At 34.2% G+C, this 20,069-nt stretch overlaps 1 protein-coding gene across 7 annotated transcripts in view; it reads left to right on the top strand.

Annotated features, from left to right (window-relative positions):
* The first annotated feature begins 292 nt into the window (after positions 1-292).
* The window catches only part of LOC134205158 (ras guanine nucleotide exchange factor L), a 139,711-nt gene continuing 119,934 nt past the window's right edge, over positions 293-20,069 (top strand). Inside the window, exons 1-2 of one of the 7 annotated variants that reach the window (XM_062680141.1) lie at positions 293-402; positions 17,051-17,258. In XM_062680141.1, coding sequence (XP_062536125.1) covers positions 17,241-17,258 — 18 coding nt within the window. In that variant the 5' untranslated portion in view covers positions 293-402; positions 17,051-17,240. Of the gene's footprint in view, positions 766-813; positions 860-17,050; positions 17,259-20,069 lie in introns of those variants that run through there. The other 6 variants (XM_062680136.1, XM_062680139.1, XM_062680138.1 and 3 more) reach the window with 6 other exon arrangements.

A 20,069-nucleotide genomic window follows, 5' to 3' on the forward strand; every position in this document is an offset into this window, starting at 1 on the left:
TTCGGTTTTGGAGTAATAATACTTTTGGCGTTCGTAAAAGGTCAAACCAGAAAAAAATCCATCATATCTTGTTTTCATACGAACAAGTACATATAACATTTTTTTCTTGGGATGGGACTGAATGGGTCAAAAGTGCTCCAGCAAAAGCCGTTTCGTCATTCATGGCTGGCGCCACAAAAAAGCGCACATGTGTGATAAGTAATTCTCATGAGCGCGTGGTAGTTGACCACTCATCGCTCTCGAATGAATCCGTCCTCTGCGGTGCTGCCATCGTCCAGGTCCACTGACGACGGTAATCGGTTCCGCTCAGCGCCCATCAGCAGTATAGTTGGGTCTTCTTAGTGGGTGATCTATCCGTACCGGGTGTTGGGCTCGGTCAGTTCATCTGTGTCGCTTCTTCGAGTAACATCAAACTTTACCCCTTTCTTAAGAGTGCGGAACGAACATTTGAGCTGTTAGAAAACTGCTATAGAGAAAGTGTACAATCGCAGTTATATTAAAGTTTAATCAATTCAGAAAGACTAACATAAAAAAATCTACGCACGCGGTGTGAGTGCTTAACAAGACAAGAATAGGAGCCATATTTCGTTCTCCTAATAGTGAGTGATGAAGTGTTGGGCTTGGTCGGTGTGTTAGAGACTGCGACGGTTTAGTCCTGAACCGTACACCGCATTGTAAATGCTGTGGATCTATTAAAGCGAAGTGTGTACGTTAGAAATGAAAAACTGCGATAAAATATTTTGGAAGCTGTGAAAATAGGCGTTTGTGTGTGAATCGATTTATATATAAACATCTCTGGAGACCTCTTTCGAGATATTTTCATTACATCCTTTCCAACGAGATGCAGAGTTACTATAAAGTAAGTTCTATAATTGCTAATCAGTAGTGAAGCAATCAATATGTTGAAGATTGCACAAGCGAGTAGCATTTAACGTAACTCTTCACTGCTGGTTTTCCTAATATACAAGGACAATCAGGACGAAAGTGGAATTAACCTCAAATATTCAAGGGAGTGTTCGAATGCCGGTAGGTCTGGTTGATTAAAATTCTGTTCCAGTGGCATATTGCTGCTAAATATATGTACATGCCGAGAGATGCTGGAGAGAGACAGAGAGAGAGGCGACATAGACATGGAGAATCCTTGGTGGCGGCGCTCTGGTGATTTCCTTTTTTTTGCAATCATTCTACCATACCCTAGACCGAGACTTTCGAATGATGATGCTTTCGTCGTATATCTCTGCATCCTTCTCTTTAGATTATTAAAGTGCGGTTCCGGTAGTCAGTCGACGGTGTGGAAATCCAGAGCTCAAAAATGCATCTTTACCATCAACACAGATTACGATGAGTAGAGTGAGAGCTTTCGCGTGGATGATTTAATAAACAATAGGACCTTGAAATTTAAAACAATGGAAGGTTATTGTGACTTGTCTATTGTACAAGTATTTACAGTTAGTATCGGAATAATAAATGAATGTCCAGTAAGAGAGTTAATACCAACATCTTTCGGATGAGTTCTCTGCGGGATGATTGTAATGAATATTCTATACCGGTGTCTGCCAAAGAAAACACAAATGCATATAAGATTATAAAACTCCGTCTGTCTAAAAATTGCATTACAAGCAAGATTAATTTTGACAGACATCGATTTATTTTTGACAGATGCCTTATTGATCTTATTGGAAATCACCTGCGATTCTTAGACGAGTATTTTTTTGATTTTCGAACTGTCACTTTCAAGTTTAATTTGATTTTAATTCGAGAAATGAGACGCAGCCTTAGTGATTTCCACATTGAGGTGCGTTATAAATTTGAACAATTCAAAACATCTGTCGCATTTAGCATTTAGTAGCAAATGTGAGTAACAATCTTGAGAAACAGGTACCTGTTTATTCACCAATTTATATGATTTTGATATTTTGCAGGAGAACATTTCACATTACGGATTTACTGAAAACACGCTCAGCAGTCATTTTACCAAGGTTAGACGAATTTAGGTGATGTCTCATATTTAAGTGTAATTGCATCAATTCTAAGCATGAAGTTTTTCATGTCGAAGCTATGTTATGCATTCAACAAGGATTTTTTTGTTTCATTCGAAATCCATGAATTTAAAAAAATAACATTTCCAAATTTTCACGCAAAAAAGAAACTTCAATATTTTTTTTGATTATTTTGAATTCCATGGATATTTTTAACTGATGTTGGATTATTTTTTTATGTTTCAACAAAAACCATAGAAAAATATATTTAAATTCGAGGATTTATACACACTTTCCAAAAAAACTTTTAAAAAAGCAAAACTTTTTATGTAGGTATTGTTAATCTAGACCTGTGCCTCTGTCAAGTGTAACTTAATCATTTTACAGATTTCGGTAAAGTTTATTGAAATTTACCGAAATTTCAACAGCAGAATTGTTCTGTAATTATTTCATTGATATTTTCATTTGTTGAACAGTCAAAACCACCAAAAATCTGTAAAATTCTTTACAGAACAGTTCTGCTGTTGAGATTTCGGTGAAATTTTAAAGAAATCTGCGTTTTTTAAGTGTACAGGTAATGTGTCAAAGCTTATGATTTTACAATGTAATGATGGGAATGATACCTATTTGAAGGATTCTGGGCCACTTTGCCCCAATTTGGTCAAATTTCGACATTTCCTAAATTGAGTTTAAACAGGCCGTGCGACATCCTAAGCTTCATGATTTTACAAAACAAGGAAAAAAATCGTGTTTTTGACTCAAACTTCATGATTATACGAAGCAATTGTGGGAATGATATTTTGATGGTTCGTAGCCTGGGTTCAACACTATCATATAGCATAGTGTGGCAGATCGCTGTTTTCGATGCTCAAAACCTCATTGTATACATTCAAATTATCGCAAGATAAACTCAACTAAATAAATTGTAACTCTTGACAGAAGTGAATAAGAAAAAAAAATACTTCTACTTTCTAGATTCCGGTGTTCGTTATTTTCTTGAAAGACAGTAATGCCACGCAACAACCTCGTGATCATTTGATTTACTCCTCCCCATATGACCACGTGTTGTTTTCACTCTCGCAAAAAAGCTAAAAACCTAATATTACTGACAAAACTAACCAATCAGCAAAACATTCTTGAGAGTCATAATGTAGTTCTGTGCTTCGCATATTCTGGACCGAAACGAGAAGTTGAGCTGAATTAAAATCAAAATAACCAGAAAAGGATGAAATAGCCATAAGAATTATATATTTTTGGTGTCGAAATTCTCCGGAATATCAGAACACTTCTGCGAGTTTTGTGAAACCTTCCTTAGCACTAAAGGTCCAGGAAATTTTAACGGTATGATAAGTTTTTCTAAGCTTAGAGAAAAAAGTTTGTTCATAGTGCATAATTATTTTTGGGATCACTCTTACTGTTGTTTCTATTTTCGATATTCTTATAGTAATTCCAGTCTTCTTCTTCATTGGCATTACATCCACCACTGGGACATTACCGCCTCGCTGCTTAGTGTTCATTAAGCACAGTTATTAACTGTGAGGTTTCTAAGCCAAGTTATCATTTCTACATTCGTATATCATGAGGCTAACACGATGATACTTTTATGCCCAAACCGAAATTTGCCTAGACCGGCACCGGGAATCGAACCCAGTCGCCCTCAACATGGTCTTGCTCGTGGAGGGCTCAGAAATTCCAGTATTGTTTTCATAATCATCAACCCAGTTAATCTTTTAATATTCACAAGATTGTCTAAGATCATACAAGTTTTATTCTGAATTTCAAATCATTCTTTATCAAACCAATCCTTGACATCACTTTTTTAGAATTATCCCTTATTTCTTCAAATGCTAGTTTTCGTTTTAAATCTTGGTTGTTTAAAACTTCTTCTTCTTCTTCTTGTTGGCATTCCATCCCCACACTGGGACAGAGCCGCCTCGCAGCTTAGTGTTCATTAAACACATCCACAGTTATCAACTTGTGAGGTTTCTAAGCCAAGTTATCACCTGCACCGGGAATCGAACCCGGCACCGGGAATCGAACCCAGCCACCCTCAGCATGGTCTCACTTTGTAGCCGCGCGTCTTACCGCACGGCTAAAGAGGGCCCCATATACTATACTTTCCAAAAGTTCAAATATTATGGATTTCTCACTTTGAAATCGCACAATTGCGATCTTTATGATAAAATGATGTGATGTTATTGCATTATTTACCCATATTGTTTTGAAAAGCTTGGTGTTCCTCTGAGATATTGCAGCATATTTTTGTATTCACGATCCCAAGTCCTAAGCCTTCTATGTGCTCAATCTATAAAAAATCTTCACGTCATAACCTTTTTCATATGCTGTACTAGAATTGTGCTTAATATATCTAAGATATTCTTCGGAGTACAATTCATGTTTTATTTTATTTTTTTAAAATAATTATTACTGAGTTTCAAAACCTTTTTCCTTGGTTTCACGCTGATTTCTCATGAAATTTATCAGATTTATATACTAAACATCACATTGCTTCTAGATTTTTTTTAATATCGTTAATTTTTTAATATTGTTTTTGTAATCTTTTATATATTTATGAAGTTTTTCGGATTGATCTCAAGAATATATTTGGAGTCGCAGAATATTTTAGAAGCAATTCATGTTAATTACTTAAGAATCGACGCATAACTAGAGACGTGCTTCGATCCGAAATTTTTTTTTCGGCGGTGCGCTATGGCCGGATATCATCAGATCATGGCATCAATTCTTAACTGCATATGGTTGTCTCATAAAAGTTTGGTGTCTTCTGCAAAGTTGTTACATGATAAGTAGGCCTTCATTATTATTATTATTATTTTTTCAGACTGAGGCCGAAGTTGCCTGTGCGGTATATAAGAGTCTTCTCCATTCGGCTCGGTCCATGGCTACACGTCGCCAACCACGAAGTCTACGGAGGGTCCGCAAGTCATCTTCCACCTGATCGATCCACCTTGCCCGCTGCGCCCCTCGCCTTCTTGTGCCCGTCAGATCGTTGTCGAGAACCATTTTCACCGGGTTATTGTCCGACATTCTGGCTACGTGCCCGGCCCACCGCAGTCGTCCGATTTTCGCGGTGTGAACGATGGATGGTTCTCCCAGCAGCTCATGCAGCTCATGCATGTCTATTTTGTGTGCTTTTAGAATTCTAACCCCGTAAACCAAGATTTTTTGAGAAATGTCCTCAATTTTTGTTTTATAAAAAAAATATACTTCATTTCCTATACCATACCGTATGAAATTTCAATGATTCTACTTTTTCTCTCGATGACAGCTGGTGGTCTTCTTCTCCCCTATTCGGTCGGAGCGTCTTGCGGAGTCCAAAGTACTTACGATTTCCGAATTTCTCTGCTGGTATCATTTTCGGCAGTCACCAATGAGCCCAAGTACACAAATTCTTCTACCACCTCGATTTCGTCACCACCGATGAAAACTTGAGGTGGGTGGCTCACATTTTCTTCTCTTGAACCCCTTCCTATCATGTACTTCGTCTTCGACGTGTTGATGACTAGTGCGATCCGCTTAGCTTCCCTCTTCAGTCTGATGTAAGTTTCCTCCATCTTCTCAAAGTTACGTGTCATAATATCTATGTTGTCGGTGAAGTCAAATAGCTGGACGGACTTATTGAAAATTGTACCACTTGTGTTAATCCCTGCTCTTAGTATTACCTCTTCCAAAGCGATGTTGAATATCAGACACGAAAGACCATCACCTTGCCGTAACCCTATGCGCGTTTCGAACGGACTCGAGAATGCCCCTGAAACTCGGACTACGCACATCACCCGATCCATCGTCGCTTTGATCAACCGTGTCAGTTTATCCGGAAATCCGTGCTCATGCATTAGCTGCCATAGCTATCATATGCGGCTTTGAAGTCGATAAATAGATGTGCGGTAAGTGCGGACATTCGTGATGTCGGAGAAGAATTTACCGTCGATTAGAACGTGGTCGATTTGGTTTTCTGTTTCTTGGTTAGGTGATCTCCATGTGGCCTTGTGGATATTTTTGCTTCGGACTACCATTCCGCGGGAGGCTGCGAAGTTTATGCATCGTTGGCCGTTGTCATTCGATACGGTGTGCAGACTATCCGGTCCGATGACCGGTCTATACATTTCCTTCCTTCCTACCTGTGCCTTCATGTCGCCGATGACGATTTTGACGCTTCTTTCTCATCGTCGGATCTCCCTTTGTGTGAGCAGTGCACGTTGATGATGCTATAGTTGAAGAAACGGCCTTTTATCCTCAGTTTGCACATCCTTGCGTTGATGGGCTGCCACCCAATCACACGTTGGCGCATCTTACCCAGCACTATGAAGCCGGTTCCCAGCTCGTAGGTGGTGCCACAGCCGCTCGATGCCCGCTTTTTCACACTTTCTGTCCTTTCCAGCAAATCTTCTGCAGCGCCACGACGTCGAAGTTGCGGGGATATAATTCATCGTAGATCATCCTGTCCCAACCTGCGAAACCTAGCGATTTGCAGTTCCATGTTCAAAGCTTCCAATCGTGATCCTTTATTCGTCGCCTAGGTCTTTGCCGATTATATCGAGTCGTATTAACTTTTATATTGTTCGTAATTATTGGTTTCCAGGCGGCTTATTGGGCCTGCGCAAACCTCCTGTCTCGTCGGAGGGCCGTCGTGTCAGGGCTGTTTAGCGTCCCACCTAACACCAGGACTTGGGCTTGTGCGCTTTGAGCGGCACACGGTCGCTTTGGTGGGGCCTACTTGCGGATACATGCAGCGTTTTATAGGAATTCAACAGGGCCCACTGTCAAACCCCACCACATCCTAAGCAAGCCCCACAACTCGCAGATGGCCTGGGGAGGGATCGTCAAGACCTTGGACATAGTCCCTGCTGCCCCCTGTAGGCCTTTATATGGTGATTAAAAAAGTTCATAACTCTGCTGCTAGGGAAGCGCTTCAACTAACTTGTTATATGAGCATGATAGCATGATTGTGTGTTCAGCAAAGTTCATGAATACAGTATTATGAGTACACAATGCATTCTATGCCAAAAATATATTTTCAAATTCGAAATTTGATTTATTTTAGCTTATTTTTGTACGATATTTATTTTCGCATAATTGTTCTGTATCCCGGAGAGTAATATATAGCAGTGTCTGAGCCGATTTGATCAAGAAATAATTTGAAAAACGCCTTAATTATTGTAATAAATTCATAAATATATAGGAAAATCGTTTTATTTTCCCACTTCCCACTGAGATTTTATATAGGATAGAATATTTTTGTTGTGAATAATGAAATGGACGCGACAGTGCCTTAATGTTTATTGAATTCTGCATATGATTGACGAAACATAGCCCACTTTTTTTTCAATATTTCAATAGGAAGAAGTCATCTTTGAGAAAAATGCTAGAACAAAAGTTATGCAAAAAGAGCTAACCGCGGTGGAGGTTGGTACTCGGATTCTGATGGCTTTCCGCAAACGTGACCTCTAGAGAGTAGGAGGTTGAGGGTTCGAGTCCATCCAAGACACGTGGATTCGTTTTCGCAAATTTCATATCAATTTGTCCATTTCGAAACATGTGCTGTGCATATGTCAATTGAAAAAAAAAAGTTTTTGATTGTTAATCAATAGTCAATTGATTGTTTTCAATAATTTAGCTATTTGTTCTCAAAATTTATTATATTTTCAGTCTTATGGAACCATAATATTGCCAAATATTACCTTTTCAAACAATTCGATGAAGGTTTGCAAGTGCAAAATGGTGCTCTATAGACACCATGGGTGAGAGAGGGATAATGAAAGTAGCTCAAGAATTTTCTTTTATAATGAATAACAGTACTGCCGTAATCTGAAAAAGTGCTGTATGGGCCAAATCACAACATGCATGTTTTCCATTTTTCTGTTAAAAGGCTCGATCAATACTACTCGTTAACACAATTTTTGGATTTATTTTTTATTTCTTTATTAAAGTGATTTTTAAATTATAAATAAAGTTCATCATTTAATTTTTGGAAAATGGCGTATACGTCTCTTTTTCAGATTACGGCGTATATAAACCTTTTGGGCCGCATTTAAGGACAAACTTTTCTAGATACAATTTTGTTCGACCTCGTGTTTTCAAGGGCACCACTATCAATACTGAAGCAACGAGCAGTTGTCAAATGTCTTATTCTACGTTTGCTGCGAAGCAGCAAAGCCACGATAAAAAGATGACAGTTATTCTTTGCTAGTCTTTTGAGATTGGTGCCTCTGAAAACGTGAGGTATTATTTATTTGGATTCTAAACAGTTTTACCATAAGCTTCATTTGGTTTATTTTGCAGTATTATATTATGAAGCGTTACCGAAAACTGTAAAAAATCTCATAATTACTAAAAAAGATTACGTTCTCTGATTATGTTTTTATTTTGTTTTGTTTAAATAGTTCGTGAGCCTACGTTAATTAAATACTATGCTGTTTCTTCTTATTATTATTGGCATTGCATCCCCACTGGGACAGAGCCACCTCGCAGCTTAGTGTTCTTTCAGCACTTCGACAGTTATTAACTGCAAGGTTTCTAAGCCAAGTTACCATTTCTGCATTCGTTTATCATGAGGCTAACACGATGATACTTTTAAAAATATAACATGGGAATAAAAATTTTATTGTACATTACATTCTACAGCCATGTATACAGCCAAAAGATTCTATCTGAGATGAAATCGCAGTGATAAGTTAGAGAGTGGATACATAAAATCAATTTTTCTGTACATTAATGAATATTTTACAATAATTAAGACGTTTTTCAAGTTGTTTTTTGGTAAGAAAAAACTATATTAATCTCTGGGATACAGAAAAATTATGCGACAATATATATTATACATAGACACACAATTAGGCTAAAAATAATCAAATTTTGGGAATAAAAGCATTTTTTTTAATACATTGTATTTCAGAAGGGAAATCCTTTTGTATTTAGCATTTGTATTTATTGTATTTGTATGTATTGTCGTCAAACAATGTTATAACAATTTTGTAGACCGTCATAACTGATTTAAAATAGTACTTGATATATATTTTTATTTAAAGAAAACTTTTTATACATAAAGTGAAAAGAAACGTTTTGCCTTTCGCGAATACTAAGTATACGTAAAGGCCATAGAGTCATTCCAAAACTGAACTGTTGATAGAAGACTCGGAGACCCATAGTGTCATATACCAATCGACTCAGCTCGACGAATTGAGGTTATGTGATGTGTACAAAAAAATGTGAGACACACTTTTTTGTACCTATCCTTATCCGATTTTCTTGCAACAGGTTGTTATTGAAAAACGTTGTTTTTTCTCAAGGGTCCTTGGAATTTTTATTTTTAAAATCGAATTTTTTTTAAACTGTGAATTGATGGAAATAGCTGAATATATCTCCCTGAGGTTACCTCTCTTATGTCTTCTTCTTCTTCTTGGCATTACATCCCCACACTGGGACAGAGCCGCCTCGCAGCTTAGTGTTCATTAAGCACTTCCACAGTTATTAACTGCGAGGTTTCTAAGCCAGGTTACCATTTTTGCATTCGTATATCATGAGGCTAGCACGATGATACTTTTATGCCCAGGGAAGTCGAGACAATTTCCAATTCGAAAATTGCCTAGACCGGGATCGGGAATCGAACCCAGCCACCCTCAGCATGGTCTTGCTTTGTAGCCGCGGCGTCTTACCGCACGGCTAAGGAGGGCCCCTCTCTTATGTGCTTTTCTTATTACTTTTATGTGTTTTCTTGTTTTATAATACACGAGAAAGGCACCATCACTGCTAGGTGGATTATTCTGGCTTTTTAAGGACACATTTGCTCATAGGTGTTATAGCAAAACATCATTTTTTTTTAAAAGGCTCATTTTTGGCATAGCCTGTTCTATGATAGTGTATGTAAAATAAATGTCTATTTCTAAGCTAGGTCGAGCTGGTGTGATGAAATTAAAGTTTTCTATAATTTCCGTACAAGACACTTTATTGGTTATAACATCATTTACAAAAGCTATCTTTGCAAATTCTTTTCGCTTTTGAAGTCAATTAATATTTATTAATATACATCGATTTTTCTTATGAATATCCAAAATGAAATTTTCCTAATTTCTAGGGAAATTATTTTATTTTGCAAAGGAAATTCTTAAAAATTATCAAGAAAAACTTATAGATTTCCAAAATTATTTTTTCTGGATTTTCAAGAGTAATTATTCGGAATGAAATTCATCTGAAGTTCCAAACAATTTTCCCGCGGGAATGTCGACGGCTGTCTTCTATTCAAAATTCTGACTTTAAGATTTATCTCCGGTGGTGTCCAACAGAAATTTAATAAAAGTCAAGTGAAAATTTCCAAGAAAGATTTTCCGATGTCTTTCGTATAGAAATTAAAAACAATTTAAATAAAACTTTAAATAGAGATTTCAAAAAATGTCCAAATGATTTTTGAGCTACAGCCAGCATTGGCCGGCATATTAGTTCTAATTTTTGGAAAAAGCGTAAAAAATGATTAAAGTAAACGTTATAAAGTGACAAGCAGTAGAAAAAAATGTTTTTTTAACATATCCTTGGAAAACCCAAAACATCTCCGGTGCCCGAGGACCGATCTGCGATTTTGGAAGGAAATACTTGAAGAGTGTCCATTTCTGATAGTCCTGGTTTTATCAAAAATGGGTTTATTCTAAGTTATGCTGCTTTGAATTTCGACACAATATTGCCTATCTCAACCTTTTGGCTAGTATCTATATTCAGTATAAGAGCCCGCTTGTATATCTTGAGATGTAAAGAATTTCAAACTGAACAAGCTAGAAAACAAGAATAACGAAGAATAAGGAAAAAAAATCTTTAGTAACGATGTTAGTGACCCTGTGCGATGCGTCCGAACGAAGATTATGATCTGATGTTTTACAACGCCTTCTTTCTTTTTCGACAATTATTTTACTTCAAAAAGTCAACTTAATTCACCGAGTAGTGATACTGCTCGAAGTACTGATACTGTTTTTCTAGCAATTAGCCAAAACACCAACCATAACTAATTTGATGCAAACATCATTTTTTTCATATCAAAATTCAAACAGGAAAATTCTATTTTATTTGAACATGATATTCATCTACTGTTAGCACAAGAAGGCAGTTAAATTACGTTACTGCGGATATTCGAAAAGAAAATACCTTCAAGTTGAACAAAAGTTTTGTTTCGATATCTGATTATCTAAATCTCTGCATTTAATAGTCAGCTCGCATACAGTTGTCACGGTCCCAACGCTTTCAGTCGTCCCTGAAAAAAGATCACGAAACTGTGCTGAGAGAAAAAAGGAAACTTTAAACAAGTTGCGAAATAAAAGGCTCTCGGAGTCTTGTATCAATTTACTATTAAAATTTGTCGTCCTGACTATCACTGGATTCACATCGTCGGAACGTTTAATATCGCATCCGTGTCCACCAACATATAACACAAGTTGAAAAGAACCATATGTAAATTATATTCCGTTCTTTTCTCCACACATGGGATGTTGGCACTTTTCTTGTTGTCATCGTCGTCACAGTGTCGTCATCGTAGTCGTCAAAGCATTTCTCTACTAGCTGTTCCATAGGTCGCATCAGGGGTTTGCATTTTGTTTTATTCTTTCTCGTTCATAAAAGCGTATTGCTTTATTGCGACTCAGGCCAGCTCGAAACATAATTTGCTGTTGGTTTCAATAAGAACAGATTTGTAAAATATATGCACAAATGCCTTTGGCCTTGACCATCACATTCCGCTATGATATACCGCCCGATTAGCGTACCAAAAGCTCTGAGTTCTTTTCATACGTAGTCATGGATGGAGGACTATTATTTCCGATTTCTTCTGTAATCGTGAATTACTCGAGAATTCACGATGCAGCTGTAATTGAACCTAAAGATGCAGTTGCGGCTTTAGAGAGGCCAAAGCGTAATAGCCCGCCGGGAATACCTACCGACAAGTAGTGGCTTTTCTGTTCTCGTGCAACAAAGTTTTTCGCATAATTTTGTAAATATTCTTCATAAAAACCTTTTGCAGTTCGCCTTGGATTTCGGACAGTAATTTCTGGAATTGAATAGAAATTGACTTTTAGATTTCTGTATCATATTCTTTTTTAAATAAATTTCTAAAAATCTGTCTTTTGTAGCTTAGCAGGAAACGAGACACCTCAGAGCAGACCACTGGTTCAATACTCAGGATAGGACATTTTCGCAATTTTTCTAACGATCTTTTTAGAGCATCATTCGAAAGTTGTGGAAGCTATGATTTGCGTGGATTAGCAAGATTTAACAAATAACCGTTTGAATCTTCACTTACAAAAGAACATAAGTCCTTTTGAGATAGTTTCAAAAGACTAATATGTTAGGAAATAAACTTACAGGAGGAAAAATATTTGAAAACAATTAGTCTACCGCTCCTTATATAGGTCATATGAAGCAAGTTATTATACTCCTTTCTGGGAATAACGATAGCTTGAGATTTTTTTTCAAAGATATACTATTTGCCTTGTGAAATATAGAAAAGTTTTTTTTTTCGAAACTATTTAATCAAAGAAGGATGAATTTTAATATGTAGCAAATAATCGATACCCCCTCTTAGGCTATTTATCACTATGAACTCATGGACCTCAAATCAAGTGATTTTTGAACTGATCGCAAAGCCTTTATATAACCAAATAAAATAAGCTCTTAGTTGCAGAGATGCCAGACATTCAAATATGTTTATATTCAAACATAAATTCAGTTAGAAACTTCTCAAGAAATAAAGCTACTCAAACGAATTTCAGAAAATTTTTGAAAATTTAAATTTAAATATTAACAAATTTGTATGTTCAATTCATGATGGAATGTTATTCCAGATAAGAGACTACTAAATTGCATTTATTTTATCTGTATTCCAAAAATTCCAAATTAATTGTAAGACGCTCTTAACGCACATCTGTAGCGATAGTATCATGTATCAGGTATCAGAACGTCGGCTCAGGAGGCACGTTCCCTTCAATTTGGGAGATTTGTGCCATCGCCTTCACTGGCCTTTCTCATCATTTACCTGACGGAAAAGGAAGTGAAAAGGGGAAAGGAAGAGGAAGTGAAGTTGGGAAGGAGAATGGAACCATTTATAGGAAAGTCAATTATGTAGACTCACACGCATTCAGCTAGGGACTAAAGAGAGGTGTCACAAAAACACAGAGGACGTAACAATGGACGAAGGTAAAGAACGAAACACAGAGTACACTGTGAAAAACGCATAATGCGAATCCATATAGGTAACATACATAAAGTACATTGTAAAAAACGCATAATGCGAATCCATATAGGTGACAATTTGTTGAAAACTAAGTAAAACACATATCCATAACCCCACTCTTATTTAACCTCACGTTGAGATTGAACAAGAGTAGCCGAACCCGAACGTCAAGAACGAAACACAGAGTACACTGTGAAAAACGCATCATGCGAATCCATAAAGGTAACATACACAAAGTACATTGTAAAAAAAAACGCATAATGCGAATCCATATAGGTGAAAATTTGTTGAAAAACTAAGTTAAAAACATATTCATAACCCCACCCTTATTCAACCTCAAGTTGAGATTAAACAAGAGTAGCTGAAGCCGAACGTCAAAGACGAAACACAGAGTACACTGTGAAAAGCGCATAATGCGAATCCATATAGGTGACAAACACAAAGTACATTTTAAAAAAAATGCATAATGCGAATCCATATAGGTGGAAGTTTGTTGAAAAACTAAGTAAAACACATATTCATAATCCCACACTCACGTTGAGATTGAACAAGAGTAGCCAAAGCCGAACGTCAAAGACGAGACACAGAGTACACTGTGAAAACCGCATAATGCGAATCCATATAGGTGACAATTTGTTGAAAACTAATTAAAACACATATTCATAACCCCACTCTTATTTAACCTCACGATGAGGTTGAATAAGAGTAGCCGATTATCTCGGAGAAGTAAAAAGTCAACTACGCCATAGCTCCGGTTAGCGCAGCGAGGGCTAAAATACTGTGAAGGGGGCCCTGGTGCTTCACAGGCTCCGTTTGCGGATAGGTTCTTATTAGACCCCCCTAACCATTCATTCGTAGGCACGGTAAGCATAAAGCCGCATCACACCGAGAATTAGGGGTCACCTGTATGGTGGACTTTTAACACTGGAACAGGCAATCCGTAATGTTATTCTTAGCCAGATAACCAGCTGCCGACACCACACGGCTATCTAGGCTGTTCGTGGAGAGAAGTTGACATTGACTTTACGTCAACTCTCAATGTGGCCGAACAAGAAATAAAGCTACTCAAACGAACATCAGAAAATTTTTGAAAATTTAAATTTAAATATTAACAAATTTGTATGTTCAATTCATGATGGAATGTTATTCCAGATAAGAGACTACTAAATTGCATTTATTTTATCTGTATTCCAAAAATTGCACATTAATTGTAAAACGATCTTAACGCACATCTGTAGCGATAGTACTGCACGAGTTAAATGTTTTTTCCCTGTTGGGTATTTAAATCACTGCGACCATTTGTTAGATCTATTGTGATATATGCCCCATTTAATGTAGCTGTATCAAGTTGACGCATTATTACTATGTAGATCAATCGCATCACTTTGACTACCAGTATTTTTCCAATGCTAATTATTGTTGTTCTAATGAATCGTACTTCCGTATTCGGGCTTGTTCTTCAAACCTCAGAGTTTCTTTTGAATTATTTGAACGAAGTTGAAATGAAGTTTTATTTTCTGTGGTTTGATTTGCCGAAAATGGGTACCAATCTGTAATGTACTTTTTTCTTTCATTCTCGTGCTCAGAATGCATATCTGTGCTAAACTTCTTCTTCTTAATTGTCAGTACATCCCCCACTGGGACATTGCCGCCTCGAACGGACTCATGAACAGCACTCACGATTTCTAGAACGTTCCAGGTAACGCAACTGTTGTACCCAAAACCGAGACTCAATACCATGGGACATCCGTACACTTAGGCAAAAAGGGTCTGGAAAATTGAAAACGAATGCAAATGAAGTTTATCGTTGATACAGGAGTACAAAGGCCTCTTTTTTCAATGTGTGGCGCATTTATACATTAGAAATTTCAAAAAATATGGTAAAATAATGACTTTAAGCCACACCTCTTGAACCGAAATTCGTCCACCGTGGACAGATTTCAAATCAAAGTATCAAAATCCGTACAGCTATTTTTTAACTAAATATATAAATTGCAGCAGACTAGTTGACGAACCTTGAGAAACGATGCCTTTGATTTGTATTCCACTCATCTAACTTTATTAATCGCAATTTGAAATTAAACCGCACTTAATTTTGATGCTATTGTGTTCTAGACGCATAAAAATGATTCCCGAAACTATGCGTTTGGCGGGTGGCGATTTGTTTTTGATTTATGTTTATGTTGTTTATCTCAAAGCCTACTTTCCATCTTAATTTCCTAGAAGCTCACTGTCAAGTATATAAACAGGATAAGATAAAATATTTGTTAAATAATTACTTTAAATCCCCTATAATTGGTTGATATCTCTTGAAGTGGACGGATTTCGATTCCTCGCGGTGATCTAGTCTAGTGATCACGAATTCGAGAACGACTTTTTTTGCATGTGAACAACCCAAAATATTCCATTATGAATTCATTCAAAGGGGATTTGGCAAACTTTCAGCATTTTTTAGAAGTCTTGAGGCTTGACGAAATTCTAATGAAATTTAAAAAAAAAAGCTAATGGAGAGAAAAACTCATGGAAGAATTTTTGGGAGACACTCTCGAAGAATTTTCACATAATTCTGATAAAAAATGTAGTATGAACAAACTTCCCAGAGAAACATACCAAATAAATCCTGAAGAAACATCTGGAGCATTTTTCCCACCGTAGGAATTCTGGCAACAGTTTTCGAAGAAAATCAAGAAATTATTGAACAAACTCTTGAGAGAATTTTTCAAAAACTGAAAAAGTTCATATTTCGTGGAATTTGTAATTTAGATTCACTTCTTCATCGCTTACGTTTTGTCAATTTTTTATTGCTCGATAATTTTTGTATAAAAATAAAGGAGTTCTTTGATAAAATTGTGTATCGTAATTGCTGGGAGCAGTTATGAGGGCTTCCTAGAAAAATTCAAAGTTTATGAAATCCGCGGTTTAATTTCAAAAAGAATCTTAACAGTAGATCCAGAATACATTTTGTAGTGGAAATTATTTAAAATATTTTTGACCTATCGTGATATTTCAACCATTTTTCTTTATTTTCAAGATATTAGTGTACCATTAGACGTATTTTCCCCAACATTTCCTTTTCCATTTCCAACATCAGCATTACGAAGCCATCCCTTCGTTGAAAGCTTCACGAGCACCGTCAAATGGAAGTCTTTGAAATCCCTAAACCAGCCTCAACTATGCGATGGGAAATACTACGAGTTTTCTGTGGTGACTGAATGGGAAGGCGAAAATGAGACACATTCTTGGGAAGCAACTTTGAAGCGGGGTTGTTAAATGGTCGGTTGCGTATACTTTGTCATCTATTTCCAAAGTTCTCATACTGCGTTTCGCTGTTCGATTGCGTGTCCTTTAGTTGCTTGGTGGTGCCGTTATGGTGTATATAGACTAGCCCATAATATTGTATGCGAAAGAAAAATTCAAAATTTTTACTTTTTACTCAATTTGATTATCATTTGACAGAAGACTATTCACACCATAAAAAATATTGGACACCTAATGTGAATACTCTTCTTCAAGTTATTCTAAAAACCTATTAATATTGTTCACATTTTTTATTATATTCTAAGATGTAAACATTCCGGAAAATATTTCAAGCAACAAGAAGTGATGTTTTATAATATAGCGAGCATTTTTTTGTAATCAGTCCAGTCTAGAAGTTTTGTAATAGACATCCGGGTAGTCCGTGGGGCAGGGTTTATTGAATAGTATATTTGATACACGCATGTATAGAAAATGTTGAAATTCATTCTTGATGGAAAGGTGTAAAAACAAAAAATAATCTCGACACAGGTTTTTCAGAGGTGTTTTTTTTTCAAATGTTTAAAATAAAAATGTTTTGTATTTCCTCCAGCTTAGAGAACATTAAAGATATTGTACTGATAGGAACCCGTGAACAGCATCAACATAGTAGTGCCGGTGTGAGAATAAGTGAGCCAGTGTGTGTGTGTATCTGTGAACGAAAAGACGGTGGAGGAGATTGGTCTCAGGAAGCAAAATCCTACATAAAAGCTGCAAAGCTGACGCTGTATCGCATCGAAGAGATGCCTTCGCTGCAACAGGTGAGTTGTCTAATTTCACTTCACTACAGTCTGTACAGTATTGCATTGCTAACGTTGGAGTGATCATTGGTAAATTCGCACAAACATGAATGTGAATAGTCATATGATTGTCGTCGGGTAGAAGTTATCTTCAACTTGTATACCTTATATACAATAATCAGTTTTGTAGTCAAATTTGTATACAGGAAGTTTCAAAAATATTTGAAGATGTCAAATGCTCGTACTAGTATGTTTTAAAAAAATATTTTCCAGATTCTGTAGAATGAAATTCTGTGTTTTTTAGGCAAACTTATTCATTTTCCATCAAACTATAAACTAAACATCTGATTTCTAAAGAATAAAACAATAATTTTATTGGTTTCTTTTTGCTAACATACGTGCTGCTAATTGTCGAAAAATGATAAAAATCAGAAACAAATTGAAATTCCTTTGATAGGATTATAATGGAAACTAAATGTCTAAATCCGAATATTACGGCTATTACGCCATACGTAACGCGTAAAAATAAACTTCGTAAATCCTTAAAACCGCATGAAACACGACTTCGTCAAAATTCTGTATTTTGCGGTTTTCTCGAGTAACTTTTTAAAAACCAATTAAAAACAACTATTTAAAAAAATCTGCGTAAAACATCGAGTTAATCCCAAAAACCGCATAAATTCCAAAATCCGCGGAAAAAAAACCGCGTGTATCAAAAAATTCGCGTCAAAAACGACTCGCGTAAAAAATCGCATGTAAAGCGACAATTGACTTTTCCTTTCACTTTTCGCTCAATCGAATTTTTCATTTATTTATTATTTGTAAAATTTAAACCAAAAAAAATCGAAGTGTGTTGATTGGTCTAACATTCTCTCGATATTCGAACCATGATGTTGGCAAACTCTTAAGGCCGGTTTAAACGTGCCGCACTTTTTCAGTTTCTGTTTTTGATTTAAGAAATAGTTTGAGGCTTAAGGTCAATCTTTACGGAATCCAAATTTTAAAGTACTCGCGTTTTCAACGGCACATTCAATAATACGAATAGCAAGGCACATCTATCATTTTTGTTATTCCAGTTTTGGGGCGTCGCAGCAGGCGTGAAATAGTAAAAATGACAGTTGTATGTTGCTTCTGTATTGAGTGGTGTGCCCTTGAAAACGCGAGTACTTTAAAATTTGAATATTGTGAGGATTGCCAATAAAAATATGGGTTGTAGAGGAAAACTGGCCCTACATAAGTCAAGTAATTGACTGAGACAATAAAAATTATATTTTTTGGCGGGATGATTCAATTGGCTTTTTGTCCTTTTAATCCTATTTTAATGATAAGCCTCCCAGACTCAAAAACTAAATTCACTCGCGTTTTCAAGGGCACATCACCTCAATACGGTAACAATGCATAACTACTGTCATTTTTATGGTTCCAGCTTTGAATTTAAAAATTTAAAAATTTAAAAATTTAAAAATTTAAAAATTTAAAAATTTAAAAATTTAAAAATTTATAAATTTTAAAATTTAAAAACTGAAAAATTTGAAAATTAAAAAATTTAAAAAATTAAAAATGTGACGGCTTAAAAATTTGAAAATTTAAAGTTTTAAGGTTTAGAATTTTATAAATTTAAAAACTTAAAAATTTAAAAATTTAAAAATTTGAAAGCTTTAAATTTCTTTAAATTCAATTCAAAAATTTAAAGGTTTAAAAATTAAAAAATTTAAAAATTAAAAAAAAAAGTTTAAAAATTCCAAGTTTAAAAATAAATATTAAAAAATTTAAAAATTTAAAAATTTAAAAATTTAAAAAATTAAAAATTTAAAAATTTAAAAATTTAAAAATTTAAAAATTTAAAAATTTAAAAATTTAAAAATTTAAAAATTAAAAAATTAAAATATTTAAAGATTTAAAAATTTTAAAATTTTAAAATTCAAAAATTTAAAAATTTTAAAATTTAAAATTTAAAAATTTAAAAATTTTAAAAATTTGAAATTTAAAAATTTGAAAATTTAAAATACTTAAAAAAACTAAAAATTTTAAAACATAAAAATTTAAAATTTGAAATTTAAAATTTAAAAATTTAAAAATTTAAAAATTTGAAAATTTAAAAATTTAAAAATTTAAAAATTTAAAAATTTAAAAATTTAAAGATATAAAAATTTAAAAATTTAAAAATTTAAAAATTTGAAAACTTTAAAATTTAAAAATTTGAAAACTTTAAAATTTAAAAATTTAAAAATTTAAAAATTTAAAAGTTTAAAAATTTAAAAATTTAAAAATTTAAAAATTTAAAAATTTAAAAATTTAAAAATTTAAAAATTTAAAAATTTAAAAATTTAAAAATTTAAAAATTTAAAAATTTAAAAATTTAAAAATTTAAAATTTAAAAATTTAAAAATTTGAAAATTTAAAAATTTAAAAATTTAAAATTTAAAATTTAAAAATTTAAAAATTTAAAAATTTAAAAATTTAAAAATTTAAAAATTTAAAAATTTAAAAATTTAAAAATTTAAAAATTTAAAAATTTGAAAATTTAAAAATTTAAAAATTTAAAAATTTCAAATTTTTGAAAACTGAAAAATTTAAAAATTTAAAAAATTAAAAATGTGACGGCTTAAAAATTTGAAAATTTGAAAATTTAAAGATTTAAAGGTTTAGAATTTTATAAATTTAAAAACTTAAAAATTTAAAAATTTTATAGTTTGAAAGTTTTAATTTTCTTAAAATTCAAATAAAAAATTTAAAGGTTTAAAAATTAAAAAAATTAAAAATTAAAAAAAAAAGTTTAAAAATTCCAAGTTTGAAAATAAATATTAAAAAATTTTAAAGTTATTTTTTAAT

This window comes from Armigeres subalbatus, chromosome 1 (assembly GCF_024139115.2).
Source record: "Armigeres subalbatus isolate Guangzhou_Male chromosome 1, GZ_Asu_2, whole genome shotgun sequence".
Lineage (NCBI taxonomy): Eukaryota > Metazoa > Arthropoda > Insecta > Diptera > Culicidae > Armigeres > Armigeres subalbatus.